General features: G+C 60.8%; 1 protein-coding gene across 4 annotated transcripts in view; it reads left to right on the forward strand.

The window, feature by feature from the left end:
- Positions 1-27,347, forward strand: part of SEMA4D (semaphorin 4D) — an 89,561-nt gene that overhangs the window by 19,078 nt on the left and 43,136 nt on the right. The window contains exon 1 of one of the 4 annotated variants that reach the window (XM_025423582.3): positions 7,466-7,594. The exons of 1 other annotated variant lie outside the window; for it this stretch is intronic. In XM_025423582.3, the coding sequence (XP_025279367.3) occupies positions 7,560-7,594 (35 nt within the window). In that variant the 5' untranslated portion in view covers positions 7,466-7,559. Of the gene's footprint in view, positions 1-7,465; positions 7,595-12,093; positions 12,333-27,347 lie in introns of those variants that run through there. 2 more of the 4 variants (XM_049093247.1, XM_025423581.3) reach the window with 2 other exon arrangements.

Genomic DNA, 27,347 nt, shown 5'->3' on the forward strand with positions numbered 1-27,347 from the left:
TGGAAAAAGTCATCTGGTCCCTGCCCTTTGTGAGGGGCTGAGGCTGGTCTCCTGGTCTCCTGGCCGCCTGGCATGCTCTTATCAGGCCTCTTGGTTAGGTTGATGATAAATAATCGCGGTCAACAGGACAAAAGCAGTGTGGTGTCCTGGGACGGGCTCAGCCTACCATTCATGTGGGTTTGGAAACAACCTGCTTGGGGGACAAGTGGAGAGCAGGGAGCTATGCCCCCTGTATCCCCCCAGACGGTCAGGGAAATGGTTTCTTTCTTTTCCACTAGGTATGGTGTTGGAGGTGAAAGAGGAGTGGTGGATGGATGGATGAGTGAGCCGGCTGGTTGTGGAGCTCGGAGGGGCTCAGTGGGGCCAGCAGTGTGGTAGGCAGGCATCTGGGGACACAGGTGTCAGGGCCATGACTCCAGAACCCCGGGGCTGCAGGCCTCCCCGTGCTCTTGGGGGTGCAGTGTAAGCACTTCCCATGAAGCCAGTGGTCTCACTATTTTAGAAAAGTGAGGCCTTTCTGGGTAGCCTGGGCTGCACCTCTTTGCGGTTGCTCTGGTGGTCATGGCGCAGAGGCCCTGATCCTCCTGCAGGGCTGGCGGGGAGCTCTGTGGGTGCCCCGAACCTGACCCTGCCCACTGGGGTGCAGCTGGAATATGCCAGTGCAGGAGGACCAGAGTCTGGAGGCAACTGCAGGTGCCCAAGTGGCATGGCAGCTCCAGGCCCGCCCCCAGGGTCTAACACACCGACTGCTCCTCTCAGAAGTACCTTCTAGAACTTTCCACAGTGGCCTGGCCAGGCATCCCGGGGCCTCACCAGCCGGAACCCCAAGGGGCTCCCCTGAGGACAGACCTGGGACCTGACATCAGCCCCACATTTCACGGTGGAAAGGCTTGTCCAGGAGGGACATGGTGAATTACATAGAGATGCGTCCTGAGTTCTCCCCTTTGAGGGACACACGTGTGTCAGGAGGGGGGCCGGGGCATAGGTGCCTGATGATACTTGGTGCTTTCGGCCCCGTGCTCCACCAGGCTGTTCCGAGAAGAGCTAAGGAGGTGCACAGAGTGCTTGGGAGATGAAGCTTTTGGGTTGTGCCGGGAATTCAGATGGGGAGAGGCCCTGGTCCTGGAAGAGGAAGAAACCGGAGCAGTGTCCAGAGAGTATGGACGTGGCTTGCGCATCTGTGTGCTGCATATTGGAACTCGGAGACATTCAAACCGGTTTGTGTTTATGTGTCCAGAATTATCTTTGTGGTGTGCTTATTTGGATTACAATGACAGTGGTTTCTTGACTCTGGCCGTAGCCCGGAGTTTGGGGGGCGGGGGGGATGATTCCCGCTGAAGTGCTTGCAGCTCGTGGAGCTGGGGAGTGAGTCATACAGTGTTTATCGGCGGTGTTTGTTGGTGCCAGGTGTCCCCGGGCTGCGATTGGCACGTGGACATGATCAGGGCGATACTTCTTGGCAGCCCATGGGGTGGTGGGAGGACTCGTGCCCAGGAGCAGGTTCCTGTGTGTCCGCAGGGTGGCTGGAGGCTTTCTTTTTTTATTTATTCGTTTTTTAAAAAAGATTTTATTTATTCATGAGACACACAGAGAGAGGCAGAGACACAGGCAGAGGGAGAAGCAAGCTCCCTGCAGGGAGCCCGATGGGGGACTTGATCCCAGGACCCCGGGGTCACTCCTTGAGTTGAAGGCAAATGCTCAACCACTGAACCACCCAGGCATCCCAGGTGGAGGCTTTCTAAATTGTGAGCATGGACCCAGAAATGCCGCAGTGGGCCATGGCCCCCTTATGTCCCTGCCGCCTCCCCTGGGGGGTCCCCCCAAGGCAGAGAAGAGGCAGAGGGTCCCCTCGTCTGCCCCTAACTGGTTTGCCCGGAGTCTCCGTGGCCGTGTGTCCAAACGAGGTTGGGGACGAGGGTCTGGCCAGCCTAGGTGTGGCTGAACCTGCAGGCTGCTGCTTCAGACCAGGCACGTGTGGGCACTGAGCTGTCAGCTGCTCAATCACGGAAGCAAACCGTGATTCCTGGACAATCCAGAGGACTGGACAGAGTGACTGTGACATCCAATCTGGTCCCGAGGATGGTAGGAGCAGACCGTGGCCCAAGTGTGAGGGCACCCGGTGCACGAGGTGTGTAGGGACAGCCTGGCGCGGTGCAGGCCGAGCCCAGCCGCTGTGCGTCTCCGGCTGAGCCACCGTGCAAGTCCTTCCCTGCTCACTTTCACAGCTGGCTCCATGGTTTTCTGTGTATACAAACACGGTTCTGTAAACCTGCTTTTCTGAGGGAGATAAAGGGGTCTTTACTGTGATAAAACACACATCATGTAACATTGACCCTTCTAAGCACAGTTCAGCGGCATGAAGCACATTCACGTTGTTGTGTAACCACCACCGCCATCCATCCACGGGACTTTGTCATGTTCCTGGAACAGAAAGTCTGTCCCCGGTGGATACCAACCCCCCAGCCTCCCCAGCCCCTGGCGCCCACCACTCTGTGTCTGGGAGTTCGACCCCGTGGGGGACCCCAGACAGATGGAGTCATAAAGTATTTATCCGTGTCTGGCCAGAAATAAAAGTGTTTTTAAAACATTTTAACCAAGAGGCGCCTGGGCAGCTCAGTCGGTTGAGCATTTAACTCTGGGTTTCAGCTCAGGTCGTGATCTCAGGGTCATGGGATCGAGTCCCGGGTTGAGCTCTGCGCTCAGTGGGGAGTCTACTTGGGATTCTCTCCCTCTCCCTCTGCCCCCTCCCCACCCCCCTCTCTTCTTCTCTAAAAAAAAATAATAATTTCAATTCTGTCTATACACACACACACCTCATTTTACTGTACTTCCCTCAACCGCACTTTGCAGAAACTGTGCTGTTTATAAACCGAGGGTTTGTGGCCAAGCGCGTGTCGAGCAAGCCTGTCAGCATCACTGCCGACCGCGTGTCTCTGTGTCCCACTCTGGTCATTCTCATGCTATTTCAGACCTTTTTGTGATGATGATATTCGTTCTGGGATCCACACTGATGCCCGGCTCAATGCTCAGATGACAGTTCGTGGCTTTTAGCAGTAAAGTTCTTGTAACACAGGTATGTGTGCTGTGTTTCAGACACAACGCGGTTACACATGTACCTTTTACATGTTCTGGGAAAGCTAAAAAGTTCGTCTGACTCACTCTGTTGAGACTTGCTTCATCATGGTGGCCCAAAGCCAAATGTGCAGAACTCGGAGGTCCTTCTACTCTTTTTTTTCTTTATATTTTACGTGAATAGACAGTGAAAGTGGCCTTTGGTGTATGGTTCTTTTATATTTTTTTAAAGATTTTATTTATTTATTCATGAGGGACACAGAGAGAGGCAGAGGCACAGGCAGTGGGAGAAGCAGGCTCCATGCACCGGGAGCCCGACGTGGGACTCGATCCCGGGTCTCCAGGATCACGCCCTGGGCCAAAGGCAGATGCTCAACCACTGAGCCACCCAGGCGTCCCTCTTTCAGTTTTTCAACATAGACAATCCTGCCGTCTCTGAAAAGGCCTTTTTATTTCTTCCTTGCTAATCTGTATGCATTTTATATATTTTTATTGCTCCTTCTCTACAGAGTCAGATGGGCGCAAAGAGAGGAGCTGTCCCACCTTGGCCCTGACTTAGGGCCCGGCGTTCAGTGTCCCCCACCCCCCCACACACACACGCTACCTCGTTGTCTGCTGAGGGTTTCTTTGCAGACACCCTCTGTGGGTGTGGGCGCGCCTCCTCTGCCTGGTTTGCTGAGAGATCTTGTGAGTAAATAGTGAGCTAAGTCAGATGCTTTTCCTACAGAAGTTGATTCCTCGTGTGTTTTTTATTTCCGTGGGCCCCCAGGATGCTGTATCTACTGATTTTCACATGTTGAGCCTGCCTCGTATCCGGGGATAAACCCTATTGGGTCATGGCGCGCCTTTACATATGTTACTGGGTTCCATTTACCAATATTTTCTTGAGGATTTTTGGGTCAGTGCTCATGAGGATCAATGCTCTGCGATCTTTTATGCTGGTTTCGTCTGGTTTTGTTCTCAGAGTAATGCTGGCCTCCTTGAGGTTGGGAAACTTTTTTCCTCTTCTGTTTTCTGGAAGAGATGGCGTAAGACTGCTGTGTGTTTGTAAACATTTGGTAGAATTTGCCGGTAAGCGCATCTGGGTCTGGATTTGTCTTCTCCAGAAGGTTCTTAACTACAAATTCACGTTCTTGGGTGCTTACAGTATCGTTCAGGTTGTCCGTTTCGTTGTGGGTAAGCTTTGGTGTGCTGAGGTCGTTGAGAAATCAGAGCATCCCCAGCATGTCTCTGACTGGGTGTGCCCAGCGGGGTCGGCAGATTTCCTTACCTGTCGGCCTGATTCTGGGGTCCGCAGGGGTAGCAGCTGTTTCTCCAGATACTGGGAATGAGTCAGATCTTGTGTTTGAAATGCAACCTTCGGAACAGGGTATTACAGCAGCTGAAGGTGTTGGGTCGTCCCCCTAAGCAGGGTTCCTGGGTTCCCAGGTACCCCGTAGGGGATAGTGCACGAGATCCCATGGGGCAGCATTTGGTGCCCAGAGGCGGAAAGTTAGTGCATGGTACCCCAGTGACCTGCGCATCTCCATGTGTTTGCAGAAGCGCCAGGTTGGTGCCTGGGAGCAGTTTCCCTTGGGGAGAGCCTCCTGACAGGGTGGGTCGAGTCTGCCCCTGATTCTGGACACTCAAGGGGGCCGTTCCAGGACACAGTGTCCACACTGCGGATTAACACCCACTCCTCCCATATCCAATCAGGCCACAGCTGGGCTGCTGATTTTTACCCCCTGGCAAAATACGTCCACACAGAGCTTCCAGTGTTTTTAGAGGTTTAAGCAGCGATTGCTTGGTTGGTGTTCATGGGGCCGGGCCAGGAGCGCAAGGTATGTGTCAGCACATCCTCACACATACGCTACGCCATGTGATCATCATGAACCCTAAGGTAGATGTTCCAAAATGACAAAAGCTGTGGGTTTCGGTTCCTATGTTAGTCCATTCTCGCTGCCGCAGACTGGGTGGCTTCTCAACAACACACGCTTATTTCACACGGTCCTGGAGGCTGGAAGTCCGAGCCCAGGGTGCCAGCAGCGCTTCCAGAGCCCAGGCGCCTCGCCATGTCTTCCTGTGGTAGAGGAGGCCGGGCTCCTGGGGTCTCTAAAGGACACTAGTCTATCCACTGGGACCCTGCTGTCATGACCCTGTCAGCACCCCAGGCCCAGCTCCTCGCACCATCACATGGGGCGTCGGGTGTAGCATGGAGTTTGTGGGGGACACAGACTATAGACCGGAGATGCTGACCTAGGGCGTCATCTCCTGGGGGAGCAAAGGTCAGAGCCCTTTAGGAATTCCTCAAGCAAAATTATTTTGCTTCATTCAATTAAAAGATCTGTGTCACTCAGGGCTTTAGGGCAGGGGAGGGATTTATGAACAATAGAAGGAGGATGAGATTTTGCAGACACAGAATGATCTGTCATGGCAACGTGCTGTCCCGTGTGGGCCCTGCTGCAGATCTGAGGTGCACGGTTTCTGCCTGATTTCCAGGTGCATGGGGGTGACTGGGCCCGACACGGGGACTGCCTCGGCCGCTTGTCTCGCTGTCCGTCCCGTGGCAGCTCAGCCTGTGTTGGGAAACTCCAGGCAAAGTCCCCCAGGCTCAGCAATGGTGCGGACCTTGAGGGGCTGTGGTGGTGTGGGGTGTGCTCCCTGCGCCCCTGTCCCTGAGGCAGCTGATAAGACAAGTAACCTCTCTGGGTGTGATTTCCAGCCTCATTATAGAAGTAGCATGTGTTTCCTGTAGGAAGTCCAGAAAGGAGGGATTTGGGATCAGCCTCCACTAGGAGAGTTAGGGCCTGCGGGTGCCAGTCTCCTGGGCGCAAGATCGTAGGCACTGAAGGCCGCGAGCTGCCTCGAGGGGCACCCTGTGTGGGAGCCCAGGGTCGTCCGACGCTGACGTCTCAGGAGACGGGCCTGGGAGGGCACACTCTCCCGGGGAGAGTCCACACATGGCCATCTGGACGGAGGCAGACCAGGGCACAGGAGAGGGGTGTCCCCTCCTCTTCATGGAGATTCTGTGCCGTTAACTCTGTGAATTAATAATTTGGTCTTTCCCATGAGGTTGGTGACAGGAGAGTCTTGCATTCTGGGTGCTGTAAAAGAGTGACAACTCTGTTCGGGCCATGCTTTCCAGAGCTCATGGCTTAGAGCCTCTTGGTTATGTGGTGACAGAGGACCAAGGGCCGTGCAAGTGCAGCCCCACCCTTGCGGAAGGTTCTGGTTGTTGACGCGGGGTCCACACCTTTCGACGTCTTCCTCTCACACCTCCAAGGAGAGCCTGTGGCCTGGCAGTCGCCTGCTCAGCTATTCATGAGGACAGGGGACCAATTCCCTGGGTCCCCCGGGCCTCCATCCGGATGTCCCCTCACCTGGCCCCGTGCAGAGGAAGCACGTGCCCTCACGACCTGATGCGGTGTGTGCTCTGGACAGAAGCGAGTCACCACTCTTGTCCCTGGATGGCCTCTCTGAACGAGAGAACGGTCACTTTCGTCATGTGGTCTGGAGCGTCAGCGTGTCCAGGCAGGTGCACATGCTCTGGAGGGGTTGTAGGGATGCGGGGACCCCTTACTCGCACAAGGGGCGGCCTTCCCTGTGGCGTTGGAGATTCCTGGAGAGAAGTCTCATCTGGCAGACAGAGTAGGCATTTCTAGAGATGACTTGGTGTCAGGCTTCCTTATTTTGGAAGATGGGTGAGCTCAGACCTGAGCCGTCACTGTGGCTTTTCTTCTGAGGGAGTGGGGGGATCTTTCCTTTTGTGCGCGCATTTGGCAGTCTGCGTGTCAGCTGCCCCGGAGCGTGCCCCAGGCTCCTTCTCCCCGCACACTCCTCCCCATCTCACTCTGCACCTTCACCTGGCCCGGGTCCCAAAGCCCCGCCCCTCCCCGCTCCCCACCTGGGATGGTGCAGTGAGCGGGTGTGAGTGGAGCGTCAGAGCCCCTGACATTTGTCTTTGTCCAGTTTCCGACGCTGCACACAGTCAAAGGCCATGTGGACGGACCCCTCGGCAGGGATGCGCATGCGTCCTGTCCACTGGCCGCACCGTGGACTTCGTCCCCCGGGAAGGGCCGCTTTGCACCTGCTGGAGGCAGTTCCAGGATTCCTTCACCCAGTGTCTTATGGGGCTGACCATGTTTCAGTGCACAGTCCAGGGGCATTTGGGACATTCCCAGTGTGGTGCAGCCACCGCCTGGTTCCAGGACACTCTGTCATCCCAGGGAAGTCCCGTCCCCCTCAGGCGGTCACCCCCCGCCTCCCCCACCCTCCCCCGTCCGTTCTCTACTTCTCCTTTGAAGAGTCTGGAACACCTCATTGGTTCCTCATGAGTAATGAGTCAAACAACATTTTTAACCCGTGGTTATTTTTTTAAACGACCTTTTGACAACTGTCCTGCCCTTGGCTGAGCCACAGTTTCCAGTGGGCCTGAGGTCCTCACTGGCCTGCGCCCTGTGGGACACGAGGGCTGAGAATCCGGTCATGGGGGGCAGGGCAAGCACCCCATGTGGACTTTCCCAGTCTTGTCTCTTGGGTGGAGGTGAGTCACCCAGCTGGCACTCTGCCGTGCTGGGACAGTGTGCACCGGGTCATTTTCATGTGCCTGGGGCTGTGTCGACCGTGTGAGAGGTTTTCAGCAGCTGGTAGGGCTCAGCGCCAAGCAGTGAAGTAGATCTGAGAAGAGGCAAGAGATGCTCCATCGTTTGGCGTCCCTGGGCATGCATTGTAGTCGTGAGCATCTGCTGAGCAGAGCAGGACCTTCTCTGCGGGATGCGCTGGGCCCCTGTGGTGGTGGCCAGGACTTGGCCTGGCCTGTCCTCCAGGAGGATACGGACCACCCCCCGCCCCGGCCCCTGCACCCCCTGCTCCCAGCAGATGCAAGACTCAAGTGTGATTCTGTTTGAAGCCTCTGCTTTGTGCAGGTTGAACCTGCAAGGGGCCTGAGTCACAGCAGGACCAGCAGGTTTGACGTGTGTCAGTGTGACTCCTGCTCTTCCTGCCCCCGCAGTGCGTGGGGACGACGGGTCTGGCCCGGCTCTCCCCAAACCAGCAGCACCAAACGAGGGGTCGTGACTTTGAGCAGAAAGAGGAAGCCTCTGAGGGCCCCACGGGGTGGCTTCCTGGGGGACGGAGCCTGTCCCTGAGGAGGGCTGGCGTGGCGGAGGCAGGGGCTGTGTGGGCTGCAGCAGGTGCGAGCTGCAGGTGCTTCTGGACGGTGTGGCCAGCCCTCCGTGCCGGCTGCTGTTGGCTGGTTGCTCTGAGCGGGGGGCTTCCGCCCTGACTGCAGCCTGCTTTCTCGGGCTGTGATCATTCCCTCGGTTGTAATATTTTCCAACAGCTTTATTTTTTAAAGATTTTATTTATTTATTTGAGAGGGAGAGTGAGAAGGAGCACAAGCAGGAGGAGCAGCAGAGGGAGAGGGAGAAGCAGCCTCCCTGTCAAGCAGGGAGCCCAATGTGGGACTTGATCCCAGGACCCTGAGATCATGACCTGAGCTGAAGGCAGACGTGTCACCCACTGAGCCCCCTAGGCCCCCACATCCATCGTCTTATAAAAGATTCTGTCTTGTAAAGAAGGCAGGGCTCGTGTTATGTAGATGTGCCACCAGGAAAACCACCTCTGCGTTGGGTCAGTCTCTCGTTGCTGTTCACGCCCACACGAGGCGAGAGTGTGGGGACCACTTCTAGCGTGGCAGGTGCCCCTGTTGTCAATACTGAATGGCCAGGGACCCTACTTTCTGCACCATACCTGGGCTTCAGGGTGGAGCTGGTGAGATGTCCCCACGTCTGCACCGGCAAGAAGCTGAGTTCCCAGGGCCTGCCGCCCGGTGTTCATTGTGCGGCTCCGCACCCGCACCCGTCATGGGCTCTGCAGACAGCGTCAGGTGGAGTCAGGGTGCTTGCAGCTTCTGGAGCTGTAGCCGGGTCTCAGCCAAGCCTGACAGCTTCCCATCCTGACCAGACCGAGTTGAATCAGCTGCCAGGAGAAGCAGGTCACTGACTGTTACCCCGTGTCCCTTAAATCCAGCCTGTGAATCTTCTGTCTGCTATAGAACCGCACCTCGGCCCCCCGGGGAGGCTGCATGTGCACAGAAGCCGCTGTGTGCTCAGCCGCTGTGTGCTCAGCATCTCTAACCCAGGGATCCTGGGGGCCGAGCTATGTTTCTTAATCCTCTCTCCAGGGCCTCTCTTAATTTTATGCCCTACTGAGTGTCCACTGGAATGGGAACTTCGGCTGTGAACCCCTGTCCCCGATCCCAGTCCTTACCCGTAGCCAGCATAGGCCTCTGCAAGGTTCCGGATGGTCCTGGGCCGTGTTGCTTCTAGAAGAGGCTTCCTGTTGGTAATGGGAGCCCTGGCTCCTGCACACATGACCCCTGAGACTGAGCCCCAGAAGTCTGCAGTCCATGGGAGGTTTGAGTCCCCCCACCGCATCCTCCCCAGGAAGCCTGCCCTGCTGCGGCTCTTGGGGGCCTAGCCTGGCCTACCCTGGCCTACCCTGACTCGGGGGGCCAAGGGGGCTCTCCCTCCCATGTCAGAAAACCCCCTGCTCTGGCGTTAACCTTTCACATCACAAATCGTCTGCTTGCAAAAGGCACATTAAAAGAGAACACTTATATTTAAAAGTAGATTCTAGAATGCGTGTTCGAGCAGAAAAGCGGCTCACGTGAGGGATTTGCTTTTCTAGCCTGAGGTGGTTTGGAGGAAGCTTTGCATCAGTGGGTTCTCTGTGTGGGGACAGAGTGGAGGCAACCTTCCCTCACCAGCATGGCCCGTCCGTCTGACGAGGGTCCAAGAGACACAGCCTGAACCCCGAAGGGGTGCTGCCCGTGTCACAGGGACCAGCCGTCTGGGAGGCTGGCTTCGAGGGCCGATGGTCGGGGTGCAGGGGGTGCCACCTGTAGGTGAGCTTCCCTGGAGCATGTGACCCAACGGGCCCAGAGGGCCTCCGTGGCTTCCTGGGATAGGGTCCACAGGGACGCCTGTCTGCAGTGGATGTAATTTTATGTCTCACCTGCAATTCTTCTGTTACACCCAAAGTCGTACAGCCTGGGCAGACGCGCTGATGGGAGGCAGAGAGCCACCTGCCCTGAGCACCTTTGTTGTGTTGGCGCCAGATAGCTAACAATCCCACGGTCTTGCCGAGCCATGGCGCGAGCCACCTGGCTGCTAGGGTGGGGGGGGCGCCATCTGTGGGGGGGCCACCGTCTGTGGGATGGGTGCTTCGTGCACAGCAGGTGGCGTGCGGTGTCCTGCAGCGTGGGGAGAGGGACTGCTGTGTGTGTTTGAGGACCTGGGAGGGTCTGTCTGGTGGTCCAGCTGCAGCCCCGGATGCGGTCACCCCCACGTGGCCCAGGACCACCCCTGAGGGCGCCCAGGGTCCCATGGCGCTGATCTGACGGTGAGCGGTCTGGACTTTTCGTGTCTGAAGACTGTGTACGTGAGGGGCTCACATCTCACGACTGGTTAACATCAGTGTGGAACCAACTTCCTCCCAACTCGGGTCTGCACATGATCTTAGCCCAAAGTCCAACCCAAGGCCCACGGTACAGACTGAGCGACAAGCCAACCGACAGGCCGCTGATGAGGTGTGGGCGAAGCTGTGGGTGCACCTTGCTGAGGCCGGGGCTCCTTGGAGCCAGGACTGGGGGGCAGGCCCTCTGGCTGTGACAGCCGCACAGCGCTGACCCCATTGGGTCTTTGGTGACCAGGAGCTGCCACGCTGTCGGCCACAGCTGGTCCTGCACTGGCTCTGACATCAGAGCCTCACGGGGACGATACCACTTGCTCATGCGTCACACCTGCTGCACAGTCCAACACCATGGGGCCACGGAGCTGGTGCAGCGGCCGGTGAGAGCTATGGGCGTGGATAACAGCACAGGCTGTAAAGGCCCAGGGTCAGGAGGGACTGACTGGAGGTGGTTCTGTTCATGATGCTGGGAGCTTCCTGTGATCGTGCTTTGGATGTGTATTGGACTAAACGAAATATGTTCTAAGAGCTAACATCCCCTGTTTGTTCTTACTCTTTCAATGTGACTTTTGGGTGCATCTGAAACGACACATGTGGCTCACCTGGCATTTCTGTTGGAAGCACGGATCTGGACTGCTTTTTTTTTTTTTCTAAACATTTTACTTATTATTTAAGAGAAAAAGAGAGAGTGCGAGCGCATGTGCGCACGAACAGGGGGAGGGGCAGAGGAAGGAGCACACTCCCTGCCAAGCAGGGAGCCCGATGCAGGACTCGATACCAGGACACTGAGATCATGACCTGATCTGAAGGCAGACGCTTCAGAGACGGAGCCACACAGGCGCCCTGGACCACTTCTGTGACTTCCCGCATCTGTCAGGCCGGCCCGGGGTGGGGATGCTGATTGGTCATGGATCCTTGGGGCCTGGAGTATAGGGCAAGAGCCTCTGTGAGCCTCCTTGGTCCTGCATCCCTGCCGCACTGACTCATGGGGGGCAACCCTTGCCAGAGACATGGGCTTGGTGCTCAGACTGCATCTCCTGCGGGGGGACCCAGCCCCCTGCTTTGTGAACGTGCTCGGTCCCTGAAGGGCCACCCTGGCTCCCCGATCCCTGAGCCTGTGTCCCTGTGTACTGTGCATAAGGGGCCGAGCCATGGCCCGCAGCCTGGCCTCTACACGACCACCTCCTGCACACGCTGCGTGGCAGTGGCATCGGCAAACCACTGGCTGTGTCCTGGCAGGAGGGGAATGGGCACGGAACCCTGTCCTGGCAGGAGGGGGATGGGCGCAGGACCCTGTCCTGGGGGGAGGGGGATGGGCACAAGACCCTGTCCTGGCGGGAGGGGGGTCAGCAGGGGACCCTGTCCTGTCTCTGGGTGCAGGGTTGCTGTGGCTTCCCGGGGCCCCGCTGATGGGGGGCTGGGCTGGAGCCCTGGGGAGCACCCTGCAGGCGGGTCCACATCTGGCTGGGCTATTTATATCCCACAATGGCCCGTTTTGCTCCGGCGCTGCTGTCATGCTCGTGGGTGAAGCCAGTGAAACGGGCCTTTCATCACCCGCTGCTGGGGCGTCAGCCGCGTTCTCGTCTACATGCCCGTCCCCAGGCTCTCCCCTCGGCCCGCTGCTGTCTGGGGCACACACGGCCTGGGCGCGGCATTGGGATGGCCTGGCTGGCCCAGGGCGGCAAGCCCCGGCTCCCCTCTGGCCCCTCCAGACCCCGTCTGTGCGCTGACCTCCCCTGCTGGGCACTGGGGCCTCTGCATGGGGTGTGCACTCCTGTGTCGGGGAGGACGGAGAGACCGCGGGACCAGTAAGTGGGTTACGAGCCGTGAGGTGGTCCCGGGAGCACAGGAGGGAAGCCCAGCGGAGGGCACCGGGAAGGAGGGCCTCGCTGAGGAGGGTGGTTGGGGAAGGGGAGACAGGCTGCGCCTGGGTTTGGGGATAGCGCTCCAGGTGGGAGGGAACAGCAGCCACAAAGGCACTGAGGCTGCAGCGGGCCTCCCGTGTTTCGGGCACAAGAGGGACCTGGGAGCTGCTTGGCACTGGGGATGCCGAGGTGGGAGCCCAGAGCCAAGGGTTTGGGTGGCCCACGGCTTCTGGGGCATGGGACATGGTGGGGGCAGGGGGGCTGCGAGGTGGTCTGGAGAGGACGTGGTGGCACAGGCCGGCTGGCTACAGCAGCCAGGGTGGGAGGATGGCCGGCTGGGCCTTCCCCGGGAGCAGAGTTGGGGGACTTGCTGACTGATCGGGGTGGGTGGGGGTCGAGGATGCCCCGGGGCTGGGCAGAGCAGCTGGAAGCATGGAGGGTCCCGTGGGGGCAGCTCCCCGAGCCCCTAGGAAGTGTCTCAACCTTGGGAGGTGGGGTGGCAGGCTCGGGGTCAGGTGAGGCATGGAGGGGAGGAAGGCCTGGGGCCCTAAGCCTGGCACTGGACGATGTCTGCGGACCTGCCAATGGGTGGGCACCTGCTGCAGCAGCGTGTGGGTCTCCAGACGGGTGGGCTGCTTGCTGTCAAAGAGCCTCCATCTATCCATCCATCTGTCCGTCTATCCGTCAGGTGAAGCTGGCTGTGTGGGAATCAGGATGGGCGGCCCTCGGGGAGCGTGTTACGACCCGGGGGTGGGACGTGGTGCATGGAGGTGGGGAGGGGTCTCGGTGGCTGTGTGTGCGGGGCGGCGAGGGTGGGCTGCTTAGGGCACACGTCCCAGGGTGCACCCCGGTGGAGCTCCACAGGGAGTTCCGAGCTGTTGGGTACATAGGCCTCTGGAGGCTGGCGGGGGGAAGGGGGTGTGTGGGGGAGGCAGAGCCAGCCACAGGGGAGCCCTGGCTGGCTGTTAGGACGGTGCACAGCCTGTGTGGTGTGGGAGCGGGGGGCTCTTAGGAAGGAGGCGCCTCCCTGCTCTGGGGCAGACCTCAGCACCGACACTCTTCGTGCCTATCTCCCAGGAAAGGGATAAGTGACTACCTGGGGTCGTGGACGACCCCCCTCCCCGCCCCATCTGAGGCCAGGGGATGCTCATTTTTGCAGGCACACAGTAGCCAGGGTCTGCACCCTGCCTCCCTGTAACCCGAGAGAGGCCGGTGCCTCTGTTACAGACAGGAGGTGCTGCATCTTGTCCTCGTGGCTGTATCGGGTTGGGAAGAGGGATGATTACCCCCTGGCCAGGGTTCCTTTATGACCTAGCACTGGGTCCCACGCGGAGCCACTCACCCACGCTCCCAGATTGGACCTATGGTCCCTTGTGAACTCGAGAACGGCCATCAACAAAGTCAGGCTCCGGTCCCTGGAACTTTGGGTGCAGCTATGTCTAGACACAGGGTCTGTGCCTGTGTGGTTCCGTGAAGGGTGTTGACATGGGGACGAGATCCTGGGTGGCCTGGTGGGCCCTCAATGCACCACAGTGACCTTCTGAGAGTGAGGCAGGAGTCAGGCCGTTGAGGACAAGAGGAGGACATGACGTGAGGACAGAAGACAGGTCGGAGTTGCGTGGGCACAGTGGCTGGTTTTAGGTGTTAGCTTGGCTGGCCGCCGGTGCCCAGATACTTGGTCCAGTGGGATCTGGGCATGTCTGCAAGGGTGTTTCTGGATGGGATTAGTGTTTGAATCAGAAGACCGAGTAAAGCAGATTGTCATCCTCAATGAGGGTGGGCCTCGTCCAATCAGTCGAGGGCCTGAACGGAGCTGAGAGGTGGTGTAAGTGAGAATTCCCGTGCTGGCTGCGCAGCTGCTCTGAGCTGGGTCGCCGTCGTCTCTGGCTCCCAGATCTGGACTGCAGCTAGGACTCATGTCCTCCGCTCCCCTGGGGTGTCCAGCTTGCCGACTGCACATATCAGGACCAATCAGCCTGCAGGACCATGTGATATGATTTATAATAAGTAATCTCTTTCTGTGTGTACATCCCATCGATTCTGTGCCCCTGGGGACCCTGACTAATGCCATGGCCGCGAATGAAGGGATGCCGGCAGCCACCAGAAGCTGGAGAAGGCAGGGAGGGGGTCCTCCCCCAGAGCCCCCAGAGGGGCACGGCCCTGCTGACCCCATCATTTCAGCCCAGCAAGACCGATTTTAGACTTGCGGCCTCCAGGACTGTGGGAGAATAGATTTCTGTTGTTCTGAGCCACCCAGTTTATGGTCATTTGTTAGAGACGCCACAGGAAGGAAGACGCAGCCAGTGTAAACAGTGCTGCCCTAAATAGGGCGGCCACACGCAGGGGCTGTAATTCAGTGCGTGGCCTTCAGGGAGAGGTACCGCTGGGTCGGGGTCGGGGGGCGCCTCTTTGTTCTACAGATTGTGCCACATGCATCTGCGCGGGTGTCTGACAGCTGCTGCCTCCCCGTGAGGCCGTGTGCCCGCCCTGAGCGCGGCGGGCACGAGGGGACTGCCTGACCCGTCGGCCTGCAAGGGGCAGAGCTGCAGGACGTGCGGGCCCCGCGCCGCCAAGGTGGGCTCTTCGCTCACAGGTGCAGCGATCCCTCTGTGTGTGAATCATCCACTCGTGTTCTGGGCCCGTGTCCTTCCTCGCCCGTCTGTAGATGTTCACGGGCGTGGGTAATTCCCTTCTGCCCTGAAGATACGGGCTCCCCGCTCTGTTGTTTGGTCCTTTCTTGGGTCACTGTGTCATTTGCCACCAACATGAGGTCATTTTGCAGCTGACTCTCAGTGTGTCTCTCGTCACCTCTGGTTTCTGGCTCCCGGGTCTGCCGGGAAGATCACCCAGGCTGTCTCTCGATTGCCTGGCGATTGTTGCTTTGCATCAGCTCTTGAGCGCATCTAGTATGCTCTCGTGTAATGTGGGATCAGATTTTTGAGGGCGGAGGAGCCTGATTTTATGTCCTTCCACTGTGCCACACCAAGTAGTCGGCCAGTGAGTTGAGCTTCCAGTCTGCAAGGTGTCCTGGGCTCACATACGTGGGTTCCCTTTGGGGGTTCTCGCATCCATCCCACTGACCTGGGTGCCTTTGGTGCACCAGTGTCTCACTGATAGCGTCTGTGTGGTATGTTTCCACAGCTGAGGAAGGAACCCCCTTTCCTGTGCTCCGGGACACGGTGAGATGTTATGGCGACAATCCTGGGTGTGCACCTGTGAGCCCGTGTGCACACTGACACGTTCCCATGGCTTGTGGGCAGAGGATGATTTGGGTGGACACAGGATAGCTGTGCTGCCAGGGGCAGCAGAGAGGACAGTGTGGTGTAGGTGCAGCGGGGAGCCAGACGCAAGGGACAGAGGGACAGTCACACTGCATTAAACTACTCCTCGGCACACACAGAGTTTTAAAGGTTTATGAAATAAGTGAAGCAGTAGCATCTGAGGAACAAGGCCCTGAACACACAGGGTCGCCACGGGGGAGTGGCCCCATAGTACATCCCAGTGGCTCCACCATCATGTTGGCCATGGCCTGGGTTTCTTCCGTGCATGAGTGCTTTTCTTTGTGGATGGTGGGACATGTGTGCACATGTGGGGGTGTGCGTGTGCATGTGGGGGGTACGCGTGCATGGCAGGAGTGTGCATGTGCCTGGGGGTGCAGTGTGTGTGCATGGTGGGGGGGTGCATGTATGTGGCAGTGTGTGTGTGTACATGGATGGTGCCTGTGCACGGTGGGGTATATGTATGCACGGCAGGGGTGCACGTGTGCATGGGAGGGGTGCATGTGCACGGCAGGTGGGCACACATGTGCATGTGCAGGGGAGTACTGTGTGCATGGCGGGGGTACATGCATACATGGGAGGGGTGCATGTGCACGGCAGGTGGGCACACGTGTGCATGTGCAGGGGAGTAGTGTGTGCATGGCGGGGGTACATGCATACATGGGAGGGGTGCGTGTGCACAGCAGGGGTGCTCGTGTGCACAGGAGAGATGCAGTTGCATCGCTGTATGCAGTTGTCGGAGCCAGTGCACACATGTCGCAGCTGGGTATTGTGTCTGACTGGGCACCCTCATCATATCAGTCACTGGCTCAGGCCCTCTGAGCAGCAGCACCCTTTGTCCTCAGACATCCCTGGTGTCCTCCAAATGCCTCCGTGTTCGCCCTATACCGTCTGTGCCTGGGCTTCTGCCACCCAAGCTGGGGTGCACCCCCCTCCATGCCGGGAGCCTGGAGAGGTCCTGCCTGCACTCACCCTCTTTTGACCCTGGCCCTGCCCACACAGCGGGTGGAGGTGTCCCTGGAGCTCCATGCGCTGCACCCCACACAGGACTGAGGACTAGCACCTGAGGACGCTGGCCTCAGCTGGGGTGGGGTGGGGTGAGTGTGGGCACCGCAGGCCCAGGCTGTCCACTCACTCTCTGCCCCACACAAGTCCTCCTTCAGTAGCTCATGCTGGGGGCCTGCTTCACGGCTGGCAGGCCTGGGGGGGCAGGGTCCACAGTACAAGGCAGGCTCACTTCTTTCCCAAATACCAGTGTGACTGGAGTCTTCCCAGAACCAGACTGTGGCCCATCTGCTCTGAGGTCAGCAGAGGGTGACCTGGGAGCTTCTCCATGGGAGAAAAATGGGGAGTACACCCTGTGGGCAGGAGGGGAGGACGGAGAGCAGGCCCCCTGGGAGGAGGGGGAGGAGGATGGGGAGTGGGCCCCTGGGAGGAGAAGAGGAGGAGGGGGAGCAAGTCCCTGGGAGGAGGGAGTGGAGGGGAGAAGGAGGGAAAGCAGGCCTCTGGGAGGAGGGGGGGAGGAGGGGGGGAGCAGGCCCCCTGGGGAGGATGGGAGGAAGATGGGGAGCAGGCCCCCTTGGAAGGGGGAGAGGAGGAGGGGGAGGAGGAAAGCAGGCTCCTTGGGGAGGAGAGGGAGGAGGGAGAGGAGGAGAGGTAGGAAGAGGGGGAGGAGAAGGGGGAGTGGGCTCCCTGGGAGGAGTGGGAGGAGAGACAGCGGGTCCCCTGGGAGGAGGGCAGGAAGCTGCAGGCCGAGGCCATGCTGGCAAGCAGGTGAGGAAGGACACCTCTGGGCTCCCGGGGCCCCTGCCTGGCCGGTGGCAGGCTCACCCCCGCAGCTGAAGGACGTGCACGTGTACAGGTGCTGGAGCAGCATGTCTGGTGGGGAAGAGACATGTTTCAGCACATGTTTCAGCACATGGGAGCCTGGGGAGACACCCCCCCCCCACCGTGTCCACTACTCCCTGTGCTCGGGGCAAGGGGCCCCTGCGGGAGGTGGTCACCCTGGCCCCAGCCTGTGCCAGGGAGCAGGGGGCCCGAGCTCACGGGGTATGGGTGCAGGCCCTGCAGGAAGGGCTGAGGCAGGAGGGGCAGGAGGCACTGGACTGGCGAGAAGTCTGGGAGGAGGACGGGCCGCTATCAGTGAGTGGAGGGTTGGGAGGCTGGGGGCCTGGGGGCCGGGCACTAGGGACCCTACAGCCCCAAGGAGGAGCCCCCAGGCTTGCAGGGTGCTGTCCTTTCCTCCCGCCCCTGGGCTCCTTTGCCCCCTTCTCAAGCTAGGACCCTGATGCAGCCCCCCCCCCCACCGTGCAGACCCCCAGGGAGCACCCCACTGTGGCCCATCCATGGAGACCTCGTCCTTCCGGGGAGATCAGGGCCACTTACCCAGAGGGCCTGGGTGTGTTTGAAGGGTGAGGAGCGTGCGGCTCATGTGGCTGGTGGAAGGTGCCCCAGCAGAGGGCAGAGACAAGGGGGTTGGCGTGGCCTTGTGCAGGGGAGGGGTCTCCAAGACAGAAGCCCGTGTCGGGGTGGCCCGCACGGCGAGGGCCAGGTTCCGAGAGAGGGTGATATCTGGACTGCTCCTGGTGAAACTGAGGCAGGCCGCTCTGTGCCCCTCAGGCCTCTCCGCAGCCTGGCAGGTGCTGTGACAGGACCGGGTTCCAGTGGCAGAGTTACACGTGGTGCATCCTTGGGCTCAGGGTGTGGACTGATGCTCGAAACTGATGCTAAGACGTGAACTTGAGCACGAGCCCGCTGGTTTTCACTTGGCCGAAGTTTGTGCAGTGGGGTGGCCGCCTCCTTTCTCAGGAAGCGAAGCACGTACCTGAGGCAGGCTGGTGCAAGTAGAGCCCTCCCTGGCTCCTTACTGAGCCCTGGGTGGGCGCTGGGCCCAGGGTCCCGCTGGGTGCGCCCACTCTGAGCTGGGCCGCGGAGCCCGCACCGAGCGCCTTTGTGACGGGGATGAGACTGAATTCAGCAGCTCGTCTTTACACGGGCGGCTCATTAGTGCTGATCTGTGAAAATATCCTCGGTTTCAGGGCGTGTCGCAGACTTGAGGAGAGTCTCCAGGTAGCAAATCTGCTACCAGATTTGGTGCGATTCCAATCAGAGCACGAGGAATACTTGAGTTTGTGGCCTCGGGACAGCCGTGAAGCCAGAAGCGCTGTGAGCCTCTCCTGACGACAGAGTAAAGGGTTTTTGTGATGCTGGCGCGACGGAGGCCCCTGGCAGCCCATGCTGGGTGCAGTCTCGCTGTGTCTACTGTCCTGACCGTGTAGCCCCGGCTCCCCCGGCACACGTGCCCTGGAGCACGGCCTCTTGGGCTCCGACGGCACCGCTTGGAGCTGCCCCATGCCGCTGGCCAGGGCATAAGTCCCCCCACAGGACCCATGCGAGCACCTGCTGTGGCCGCCCTGCCTGTCTCGCTGCTGCTCCCGGGCCTGGTGCTCAGTGCCGTCCCCAAAGGCTCGGGGCAGGGTAGAGGTCCCTGGAGCAGGTGCCTGGGACCAGGTGGGGCCCTTCCAGGCAGGGCCTGCATCCCTCAGCACTGGACGCGTCCCGTATGCCGGCCCTCTGTCCTAGTGGCTCAGTGGCACTGTGGTTGGCCCGCAGAGGTCAGTGCCCTCGGCCACCAATCTGTGCCGCCGCATCCCTGGCCCGCGTCCTCCCGTGGTGGGGCACGCAGTTGTCTGGGGCCACAGTGGGGGCCTCCCTGCCTGCTGCCCATGTGCTCGGGTGTGTTCATGACCAGCTGTGGGCACTCCCATCCCCTCCCTGTTCCCTGTCCAGGTCCGCAGGGTCCTGGGGACGCCCTGTCCACCCTTCACAGGTGGCTAGCACGGGGGCCGTGCGGAGGGGCCGTGGTCAGCCCTTGGTTTGGTTTCCTAGCTGAGTCTCGTTGTGCCCAACTGTGCCGTGGTTGCGTCCCTGCCTCCCCTGCCCTGACTGCCAGCCTGGGTGCCCCGACTGTCCATGTTTCCCAGGCTGGACACTGAGGTTCAGAGGGGTCACCCAGGGCCCCTCAGGAGAGCCTGCCGGGGAGCAGCTCCCCCTTCCTCGGCCTGGAGCCCCAAGACATCAGGGACCAGCTGTGGCCTGGCCTGTGTGACCCTCAGGCTCTCGGCGGGACCCCTTGTTTGCCCTCTCGTGGTTCCTGGTCCCCTTCTTCCCGAGGGAGTGGTGTTCCTTCCCCCTCCTGGGCCAGGCCCCCCGGGGCCCTCAATGGGCCCACACAGGAGAACAATCAGGCCCACATCCCGCACAGCCTGCCATTGATAGGGAGAGAATGGGGCAAGCGTGTTCCACGGCCCGAGGGGGGCTCCCCGCGGGGCCTTGTCCTGTTGCTGAAGGGTCCCTTGTGGTGCCCGTGGCTGGTCCCCGCCCCCCCCCACACTGTGCCCTGGACACCTCGTGGTGCCAGGACAGACGCCCTGCAGGTCAGGCCCCCGCAAGCAGGGGGCGGTGGGGCCAGACGGGTCCTGAGCGCTGTCCCTCCGCGGCCAGCGTGGGTCGGGGACTGCGGCGAGCGCGGCCCTGGAGAGGTGAGGCCGGCTGGGCGGGCGGCGGGGGTCTGGCTTGTTGGCAGGAGTCCAGCGGGGTTTTTCCTGCTGGAAGAATCAGGAGCGTGTACCAACCCTGGGTGCCAAGACGCGTCTGGATCTGAGTTTGATCTTGTTCTCAGGCCTCGGGCGTGTGATGGCGTTCAGGCCCCTGAAGAAGTGGGGTGACGTGCGGCCATCCCCCCTCACTGACCGGGCACCCTGGCACGGGGAGGCCGGGTCCCCGCCCATCCCTGCGCTTCTCATCATTCTTGTGGACGGCCCTGTGCTTTCCCGGCTCTGCAGCTCCGCTGTGGACAAGCGAGCTGAGTGGGCAGGTGGGCATCCTCCCCCCCCCACCCGTGACCAAGGCATGAGTGGCCAGCTCTAGGGCCGGGGGAGTCTGTCTGTGATTCTGGGCGGGCGCTCAGTGGCCTGGATGGCTCGTCCAGGTCCCCGTGGACGCGTCACAGCAGATGTGTCTCAGCGTCTCATGGGCTCTGCAGGGAAGCCAGCGAAGGCCGTGGGCATCTTGGGAGTGGCGGGGGGCAGGTGGCTGGGGTCAGTAGGACAGGCTCCCGGCCCTGCTGGCTCTGCACACGGGGGCCGGCCAGGTGCCGTCCGGGGTCCCCACTGCATCGTACTTGGCACCACGAGGGTCATGCCAGGCGCCCTGGCCTGTCTGGCTCAGGAGACGGGCTGGTGCAGCCCCTGGGGTGGGTGGGGGGTGGGACCGGGCCCCCCACCCCAGAGACCCCGCAGCGCCTGCCTGAAGAGGCCTCTGGGGTTGAGGGGCTTCGTAGAAGGACCCAGTGGGGGGAGTGCCTGTGGCTGGGAACTGTGAGCGCTTGTTCTGGGGAATTCCTCTGGCCTGGCTCTCCACGGGGTGCTTGTAAACCTTCCAGAATTGGGGTAGAATTTGCATCTGAAAGACCAGTCGGGCCAGGCCGGCCTTGGAATGTGCTGGTTTCCTTGTTACTTGCCTCTCCTTGTTAACACTCAGTCACATTTTTATTCTGCCCACGTCCCTAAAACTCACATTACCTGGTGGGTGCCTTGCCCCTGGTTTCAGGGCGCACTCGACCGTGTTGGCACCTCCCTCATGGACTCCTACCCCCAGCCCCCAGAAAGTGTGCACCCTGCCGCCCCCCACAGCCCTGGGCCCCCACCCCCAGCACCAGACCCCCAGCCCCCGCGGAAGGTGTGCACCCTGCTGCCCCCCACCCCCAGCCCTGTAGTACCCCGTTCTGTAGGGCACCCATGTGGGCTGGAGCTCACAGGAGGCACACAGGTGTGGTCTGGACATCCCAGGATCCCAGTTGCCTGTTACTTCTCTGCAGGAAGAAACTGGGAGTTTTAAATCCACAAACCTCACTTTTTCTACAAGAGCTGGGAGCTGTGCTCATCATGCGGGGCCATATCAAGTAGCCCTGGGGGCTGCAGGAGGCTGCACACCAGTCCACCTCCTCACCCCTGGAACCTGCCCTGCAGTTGACCTTGAACGGTGTGGGGGAGGGGAGCTTCCATGTTCCCCAAAAGCCTGCTGTTGACCAGGAGCCTCACCTGTGACATCCACAGTTAGTTAACACATGTTTTGCATGTGGAATGCATCCTGTGCTCTGTTCTTGGCGTAAAGTCACGGGGGGGGGGGGGGGGGGGGGGGGGGGGGAGATGTCGTCAAGGGAACCATGGGGAGGGGAAAGGACATGCAGGGTATGCCCTATGCGTACCCCAAATAATCCACCTATGAGTGGACCGTACCCGTGCAGTTCAAAGCAGTGTTGAAGGGTCAACCGTGTGTCATCCTACGTGGTAAAGGGACTTCACAGGTGTGATTGAGGGTCTTGAGTTAAGGACAGGATCCTGGGTCCTCCAGAGGGGCCTGAAATGTCATCACAGGTGCCTGATGAGAGACTCAGGAGGGTAGATGGGAAAGAAGATGCTAAGGTGCTATGCCACCAGATTGAGGGAGGGAGAAGCTTCTCCTCTCCTGTCTTAGGTTCTATCCGTGGGGCCTGAGAATTAAACTAAGAAATGAGAGATTAATAGGACAAAAGGCACACAAGTTGTACTATTGTCACATGCACAGGAGCTTCACAGGCAAGTAAAGACCCAAAGGAAGCAGTTAGACAGGGGTGGGGGGGGTGGTGGTGGTGGTGGTGGTGATACATCACTTAAGTCAAGAGCGGTTAAGTTGTGAGGTGCTAAGGCCAAGGGAGGGCGGTTTGGGCTCCTGGGGCAGTAAACTGTGAGAAGGCAAATAGGAAACTGGTGAGTACGGGGTGTTCAGGAAGGTTTGCTGGGCAGACTCACGTTGGTGCCTTCCTGGGGTCACGCTGACCGAAAGTGTGTGTCGTGCGGGCTCGTGGGGAGGCAGCGAGCCCTTGTGCGTGCCGCTCCTCGGCTGCCTTCTGCTTAAAACTGTGCTTCTGCCAAAGTGGCCTGCGTGGCCTGGTGCATCCTGATCCTCTTCTCCGGCTCCGAAGCCTGAGGCAGGGACATGAGCCCCGGAGCACAGGAGGCCCCGGGGGCTGGGAAGGCAGCATGGGTCCCTCCACTGGATGCCCGGCAGCCCAGTGGGGCCCGCGTCAGGATGGCAAACCCCAGAGCCGCTGGCATGACCCATCGATGTCTGAACCCATGGAGTGTGTGGTGATTTTCTCTGGGAGGTCAGCACGGGTCCTTAGGCCGCGGTCTGCTGGCTCCTGCGGCTGGTCGGGGCGGGACGACCGTGTGGCCCTTCGTCTCCCCAGAGGCTCATGCCGCAAGCACTTACACATCCGGGGATGCAGCCGCGGCCACTCCTTGGGCAGGAGGCCGTGTGGTTGACAGTCTTGGAGACCCATGGCCATTCTGACTCACGCCTGCCAGTGGACCTGCTAGAGTCAGAGCCATGACATGAGGGCCTGGGCTGCGGGTGCCCCAGGCAGCCCAGATCTGCTCCCCCATCCCTGCTGAGGGCCTCCCTTCCCGGGTGCTGGAGGCGAGGAGGAGGATCAGGGACGCGGGGTGGCCTCACAGTTCCCCAGGTGTGTGGGGAGCAGGTGCCGCCCCTCCCGGTGATAGGACGGGACCTGAGGTTGGAGGCCGAGGCAGGAGTGCTGGAGCTGCGTAGATGAGGTGGCTTCCCCTCTGCGTGGCGGGCAAGCTCTTCCTGCGTGAGCTCTCTCCTGGGGGACAAGGTGTAGAAGGAATACAGCGTGGGATGTGCCAGGGCGGTCGTCTCCCGGGAGGCCCAGCAGACGCCCCAGCCATGCTTTGGGGCCAGCTCCATCACAGCTCAGACCTCGGGGGCAGCAGTGGGCAGCTGACATGGGTCACACGGCTCCAGCCCGGGCCTCCCATGCATCCCTCTTGGGGGGCAGCTGGACCACCAGCCCCCAGCAGGCACACAGACGTGGAGAGCAATGAGGCATCGACGATGACAGAAAGGAGAGGCCACGGGCGGCCCCATCCGGTGGGGGGCCGGGAGGACGGATGTGTCCCTAAGGACAGTGGGAATGCGCCCCTGGGGCCGCGGGCCGCCTTCCCCTCCGCTGGGGCTGGGGGATTGGTCCAAGAGAGACTCTGGGAGAAGCTACTGATGTGTGGAAACATCGTGATTGTTCTTTAAGAAAAACTCACAAAAAAATTGCATTTTCCAATTGCAAAAGCAGTCAGGAGATGCAGTAGAATCCAAAGAGGGATTTAGAAATGCCCCCATGAGCCCAGGGCGCAGAGCTCAGCCCCGCAGGCAGCAGGCACCCCTCGCCCACCTGTGACAGGGCCACGGCCTGGGGCTCAGGGCTCAGAGAGCAGGTGCACCTGGCCCAGCGAGCTCACCTGAAAAGCAGGTAGTGCTGCCCCGCCGGTGTGGAGGAGAGCGCGTGTGGGCGCAGGGGGCAGGGCCGCAGCCCTCCTGGGCACAAGCCTCCCCGACGGCCTCCTACGTGAGTAAACGAGCATTTGAGCTCCAGTTTATCCTCCCCGCATCACATTTAATGATCTACGTGTCCGTCCGTGCTCAGCAGTAAGCAGGGACCAGATGGTTTACGTTGCAAGCGTAGTGGGCTGTGATATTACCTATTTAGGCTGTAGATCCTTGCTGCTGGGGCCACATGGGGGTCAGCGTTTGAGCCCACATCCTTTTGAACTGGTGGGTTGGCGGCGGCCAGGGAAGTAGGTGATTGGCGCTTGTCTAACTCCTCTGGAACGCCGGGTCTGGCTGCACCCTGGTGGATGCTGGCGGATACTGGCAGGTGCTGCTCCATGCTGGGTGGGGGTTTGCAGCCTGGCAGCCGGCACCCCCACAGAGGCAGAAAATCGTTTCCCACTGAAGGTGGAGGGCCCCAGCCTGCTGATGGTGGGTCGGGGCAGGTGGGTGTGCAAGGGGCTGCCCAACGTGACTCCCCTCGGGCTTTTCTGGGTAGAAGAGACGTGGCCCCAGTGACCTGTGCGTGGGGGCAGGGAGTGGGGTCGGGCAAGCTCGGGCAGGTGCTTCCAGTTTCTCAGTCCGTGAGTTGAGTTTTGTGAAAAGAATCCACCTGGTTCTGAAATCTGGTGAGGAGTGTCTTTCGCCATGGCTGAAACGTTTCTAGAGCCTTCTGTCACCTGGGACGCTCTGGGTGGGATTGCCATCCTGGGCTGGGAGCCTGTCCTGGGCAGACAGGGGTGGGTAGCCAGGTGTGCCCGCCCCCCACGGGGTCACAGCCAGGGGTCACAGCCAGCCACCAGCCAGTCAGGGAGGAGCAGAGGCCCTGGAAGAGGGTTTGTAGTTAGAAGATGCTAACGAGGCTGTATTGTCATTTGAGGTTCATCCCTGTCCCTGACCACCTGACCTTGAGGCTTGTCCCCAACTGCCTGACCTCAAGGCTTGTCCTCGTCCCTGACTGCTTGACCTTGAACATGCACCTGGGGACCACGTGGTTTTCTGGGCATGGAACTGTTGCTCTCCATTCGCCGTGTGGTCTCCGGGGATGCAGGGGGCGATTAGTTTTACCGTCTCTGTGTTAGGTTTTTAAACTGGGAAGAAGAAATGAGGACCACACAGCCCTGATTTGCTGAGTGGGTTTATTGGCCAGGCACAGCTGCCAGACTCCAGGGGCAGGCCCCAGTGCCGCCGGCCCGGTTTAGACCATGGGGGGGGGGGGCGGTTGCCTGCTGCACCCCTACCTGGGAGTGTGTGTGTGGTGTTGGTGGGACACCTGGCAAGGCCAGCCATGTGCACCAGCTCCATGTGGCCCCCGGCTCAGGCTCTCCCATGTCAGGGGGAAGGTTGGCTCCCCACCCCGGGGGGGGGGGGGGCGGTAGTTACAGGTGGTGTTGAGGTCGGGGCCCAGGCAGATGCGGGCATCGGACTCTGATGGCCACTGGCCGTGGGACTCTTGGAAGTGTCTGGGCTGTAGTTTCCTTATGTGTGAAGGGGGGTGAGGAGGAGAAGGAGAATGGCCCCAGCTCATCCTGTGGCTGGAAGAGCCCCTGTGACAAGCCCGCACATCTTGGTGGTATGGGGTGACTGACCAGCTCCTCTTCCTCCCCCAGAGCTCATGCAGGGACGTCGGGGCCCCAGCTGTGTCTCCGGGAGGGTGAGGGGTGGCTGCCGGTGGGGGGCAGCTCTAGGGGTGGAGGGAGCTGCGGGCAGGTGTGGACGGGGGTCTGCCTCCAGGCTGGTGGCGGGTGGGCGGGTGGGGCAGGCCTGGCGGGCTGCCTGGCAGTGGTGCTCTGCAGGCCTCCCCTGCCCCTCCCCCACGCAGCTCGTCAGCTTCCGGCCCAGAGCTTCCGCTGCCTGGAGGGTCTGTGGAGGCCTTGGGGGACCTGGGGATGAGGGCGGCGGCAGCCGGCCCCTAGGGAAGCCACATCAGTGCCTCACAAGGTCGAAGAGGAGCGGTTGGCCTTTCCTGGTGACCCCGCGGCCGGCCGGGGCCCATCTGGTTTGCTGCTGCTCCGGTGGCACTTCCGCCCAGGGCTGCCCGTTGCCCCCCGCCTGCAGGTAGGGCTGGCACCAGTGCCGTCGGGGGCCCTGCGGGTGGCGGCCCCGCTGCAGGGACAGGCTGTCCTGGAGGAGAGCCGGGCGGGGCAGGGGCTGTCCGGGTGTCTCTGGTCCCTCCTGGGGGCCAGCGGCGGGCGCGGGGCTCTCACGTGTGCGTCGTGGGGGGCTGTGCCTGGCGCCTGGCCGAGGACTGCCACGCTCTGCTGCCCGCTGGCGCACGGGGCGGCCCTGCCTGCGCGTGGTCCTCGGCGGGCAGTTGCAGGCCTGGCCGGGTCCCCTGCAGTGTGCGGCACGGTGGCTCAGGTGTCCGCGGCAGGGATGTGACTAGGCGGCAGGGAGTGTGAGCCCCGGGGGACCGTGATGGTGGTGGCGCCTCCGGGGCCCAACTGTGCCCATGTGCGTGGTCATGGGAGGCAGCAGGGCCCGGGTGAGGGCGGCTGTGTCAGCCTGAGGTCAGCCCCCCCGGGGCACAGCCCACCTCGAGGGGTCCCGCACGTCCCTGGTGTGATGATGGCAGGACTGGCAGGCTCCCCAGCAGAGCTCGCCCTGGGCGGTGGCCGTAAGGGGCCCGCCGAGGCCTGGGGTGGGCCACCCGTGACACCGCGTGTCCCCGGAGCCCGGGAGCGGGTGGCAGGGGGGCCCTGAGCTCTGCCTGGCGGGCAGCATGGCCAGCTGGCCAGGCTCCAGGACCAGGCCTGCAGGAAACCAGACCTCGGGCCCCGTCACCTCCAGTAGACAGGGCCGTTGACGAGCACACCTCCCGACTTCCCGAGTCCTTGACCGAATGCTGGTCACGTTTCCTCAGCCCTTACCCTCCCAAAGGCTCAGAGTCCTGTGCTCTGGCTGGTGCTCGGGACCCACGCTGGGGGGTCCTTTCGTTCTGTCCCCGTGTCCCCATCCCTGGATGAGGGTGCCCAGCATGCACGAGGTGGCACCTGTGCAGCACCTGGCAGGAGGCTTGGCAGGAGCAGGTCTGAGCCAAGCCGCGGTCGTCTCCAGGGGTGCAGTGGCAGGGCCCTAGCGGGGTAGAGCGGGGACCTAGCTTACTCTGGTGTGAGAATGTTCTAGAAGCTCTTTTAGATTTTCATTGATTTTGGTTGCTGTGAATTGTGAGGAGGCCACTCTGCCTTTGTGCTGTGCGGCTCCTATCGTATTCCCAGCACTGGTCCCCGGG

Source organism: Canis lupus, chromosome 1 (assembly GCF_003254725.2).
Source record: "Canis lupus dingo isolate Sandy chromosome 1, ASM325472v2, whole genome shotgun sequence".
Taxonomy (NCBI): Eukaryota; Metazoa; Chordata; class Mammalia; order Carnivora; family Canidae; genus Canis; species Canis lupus.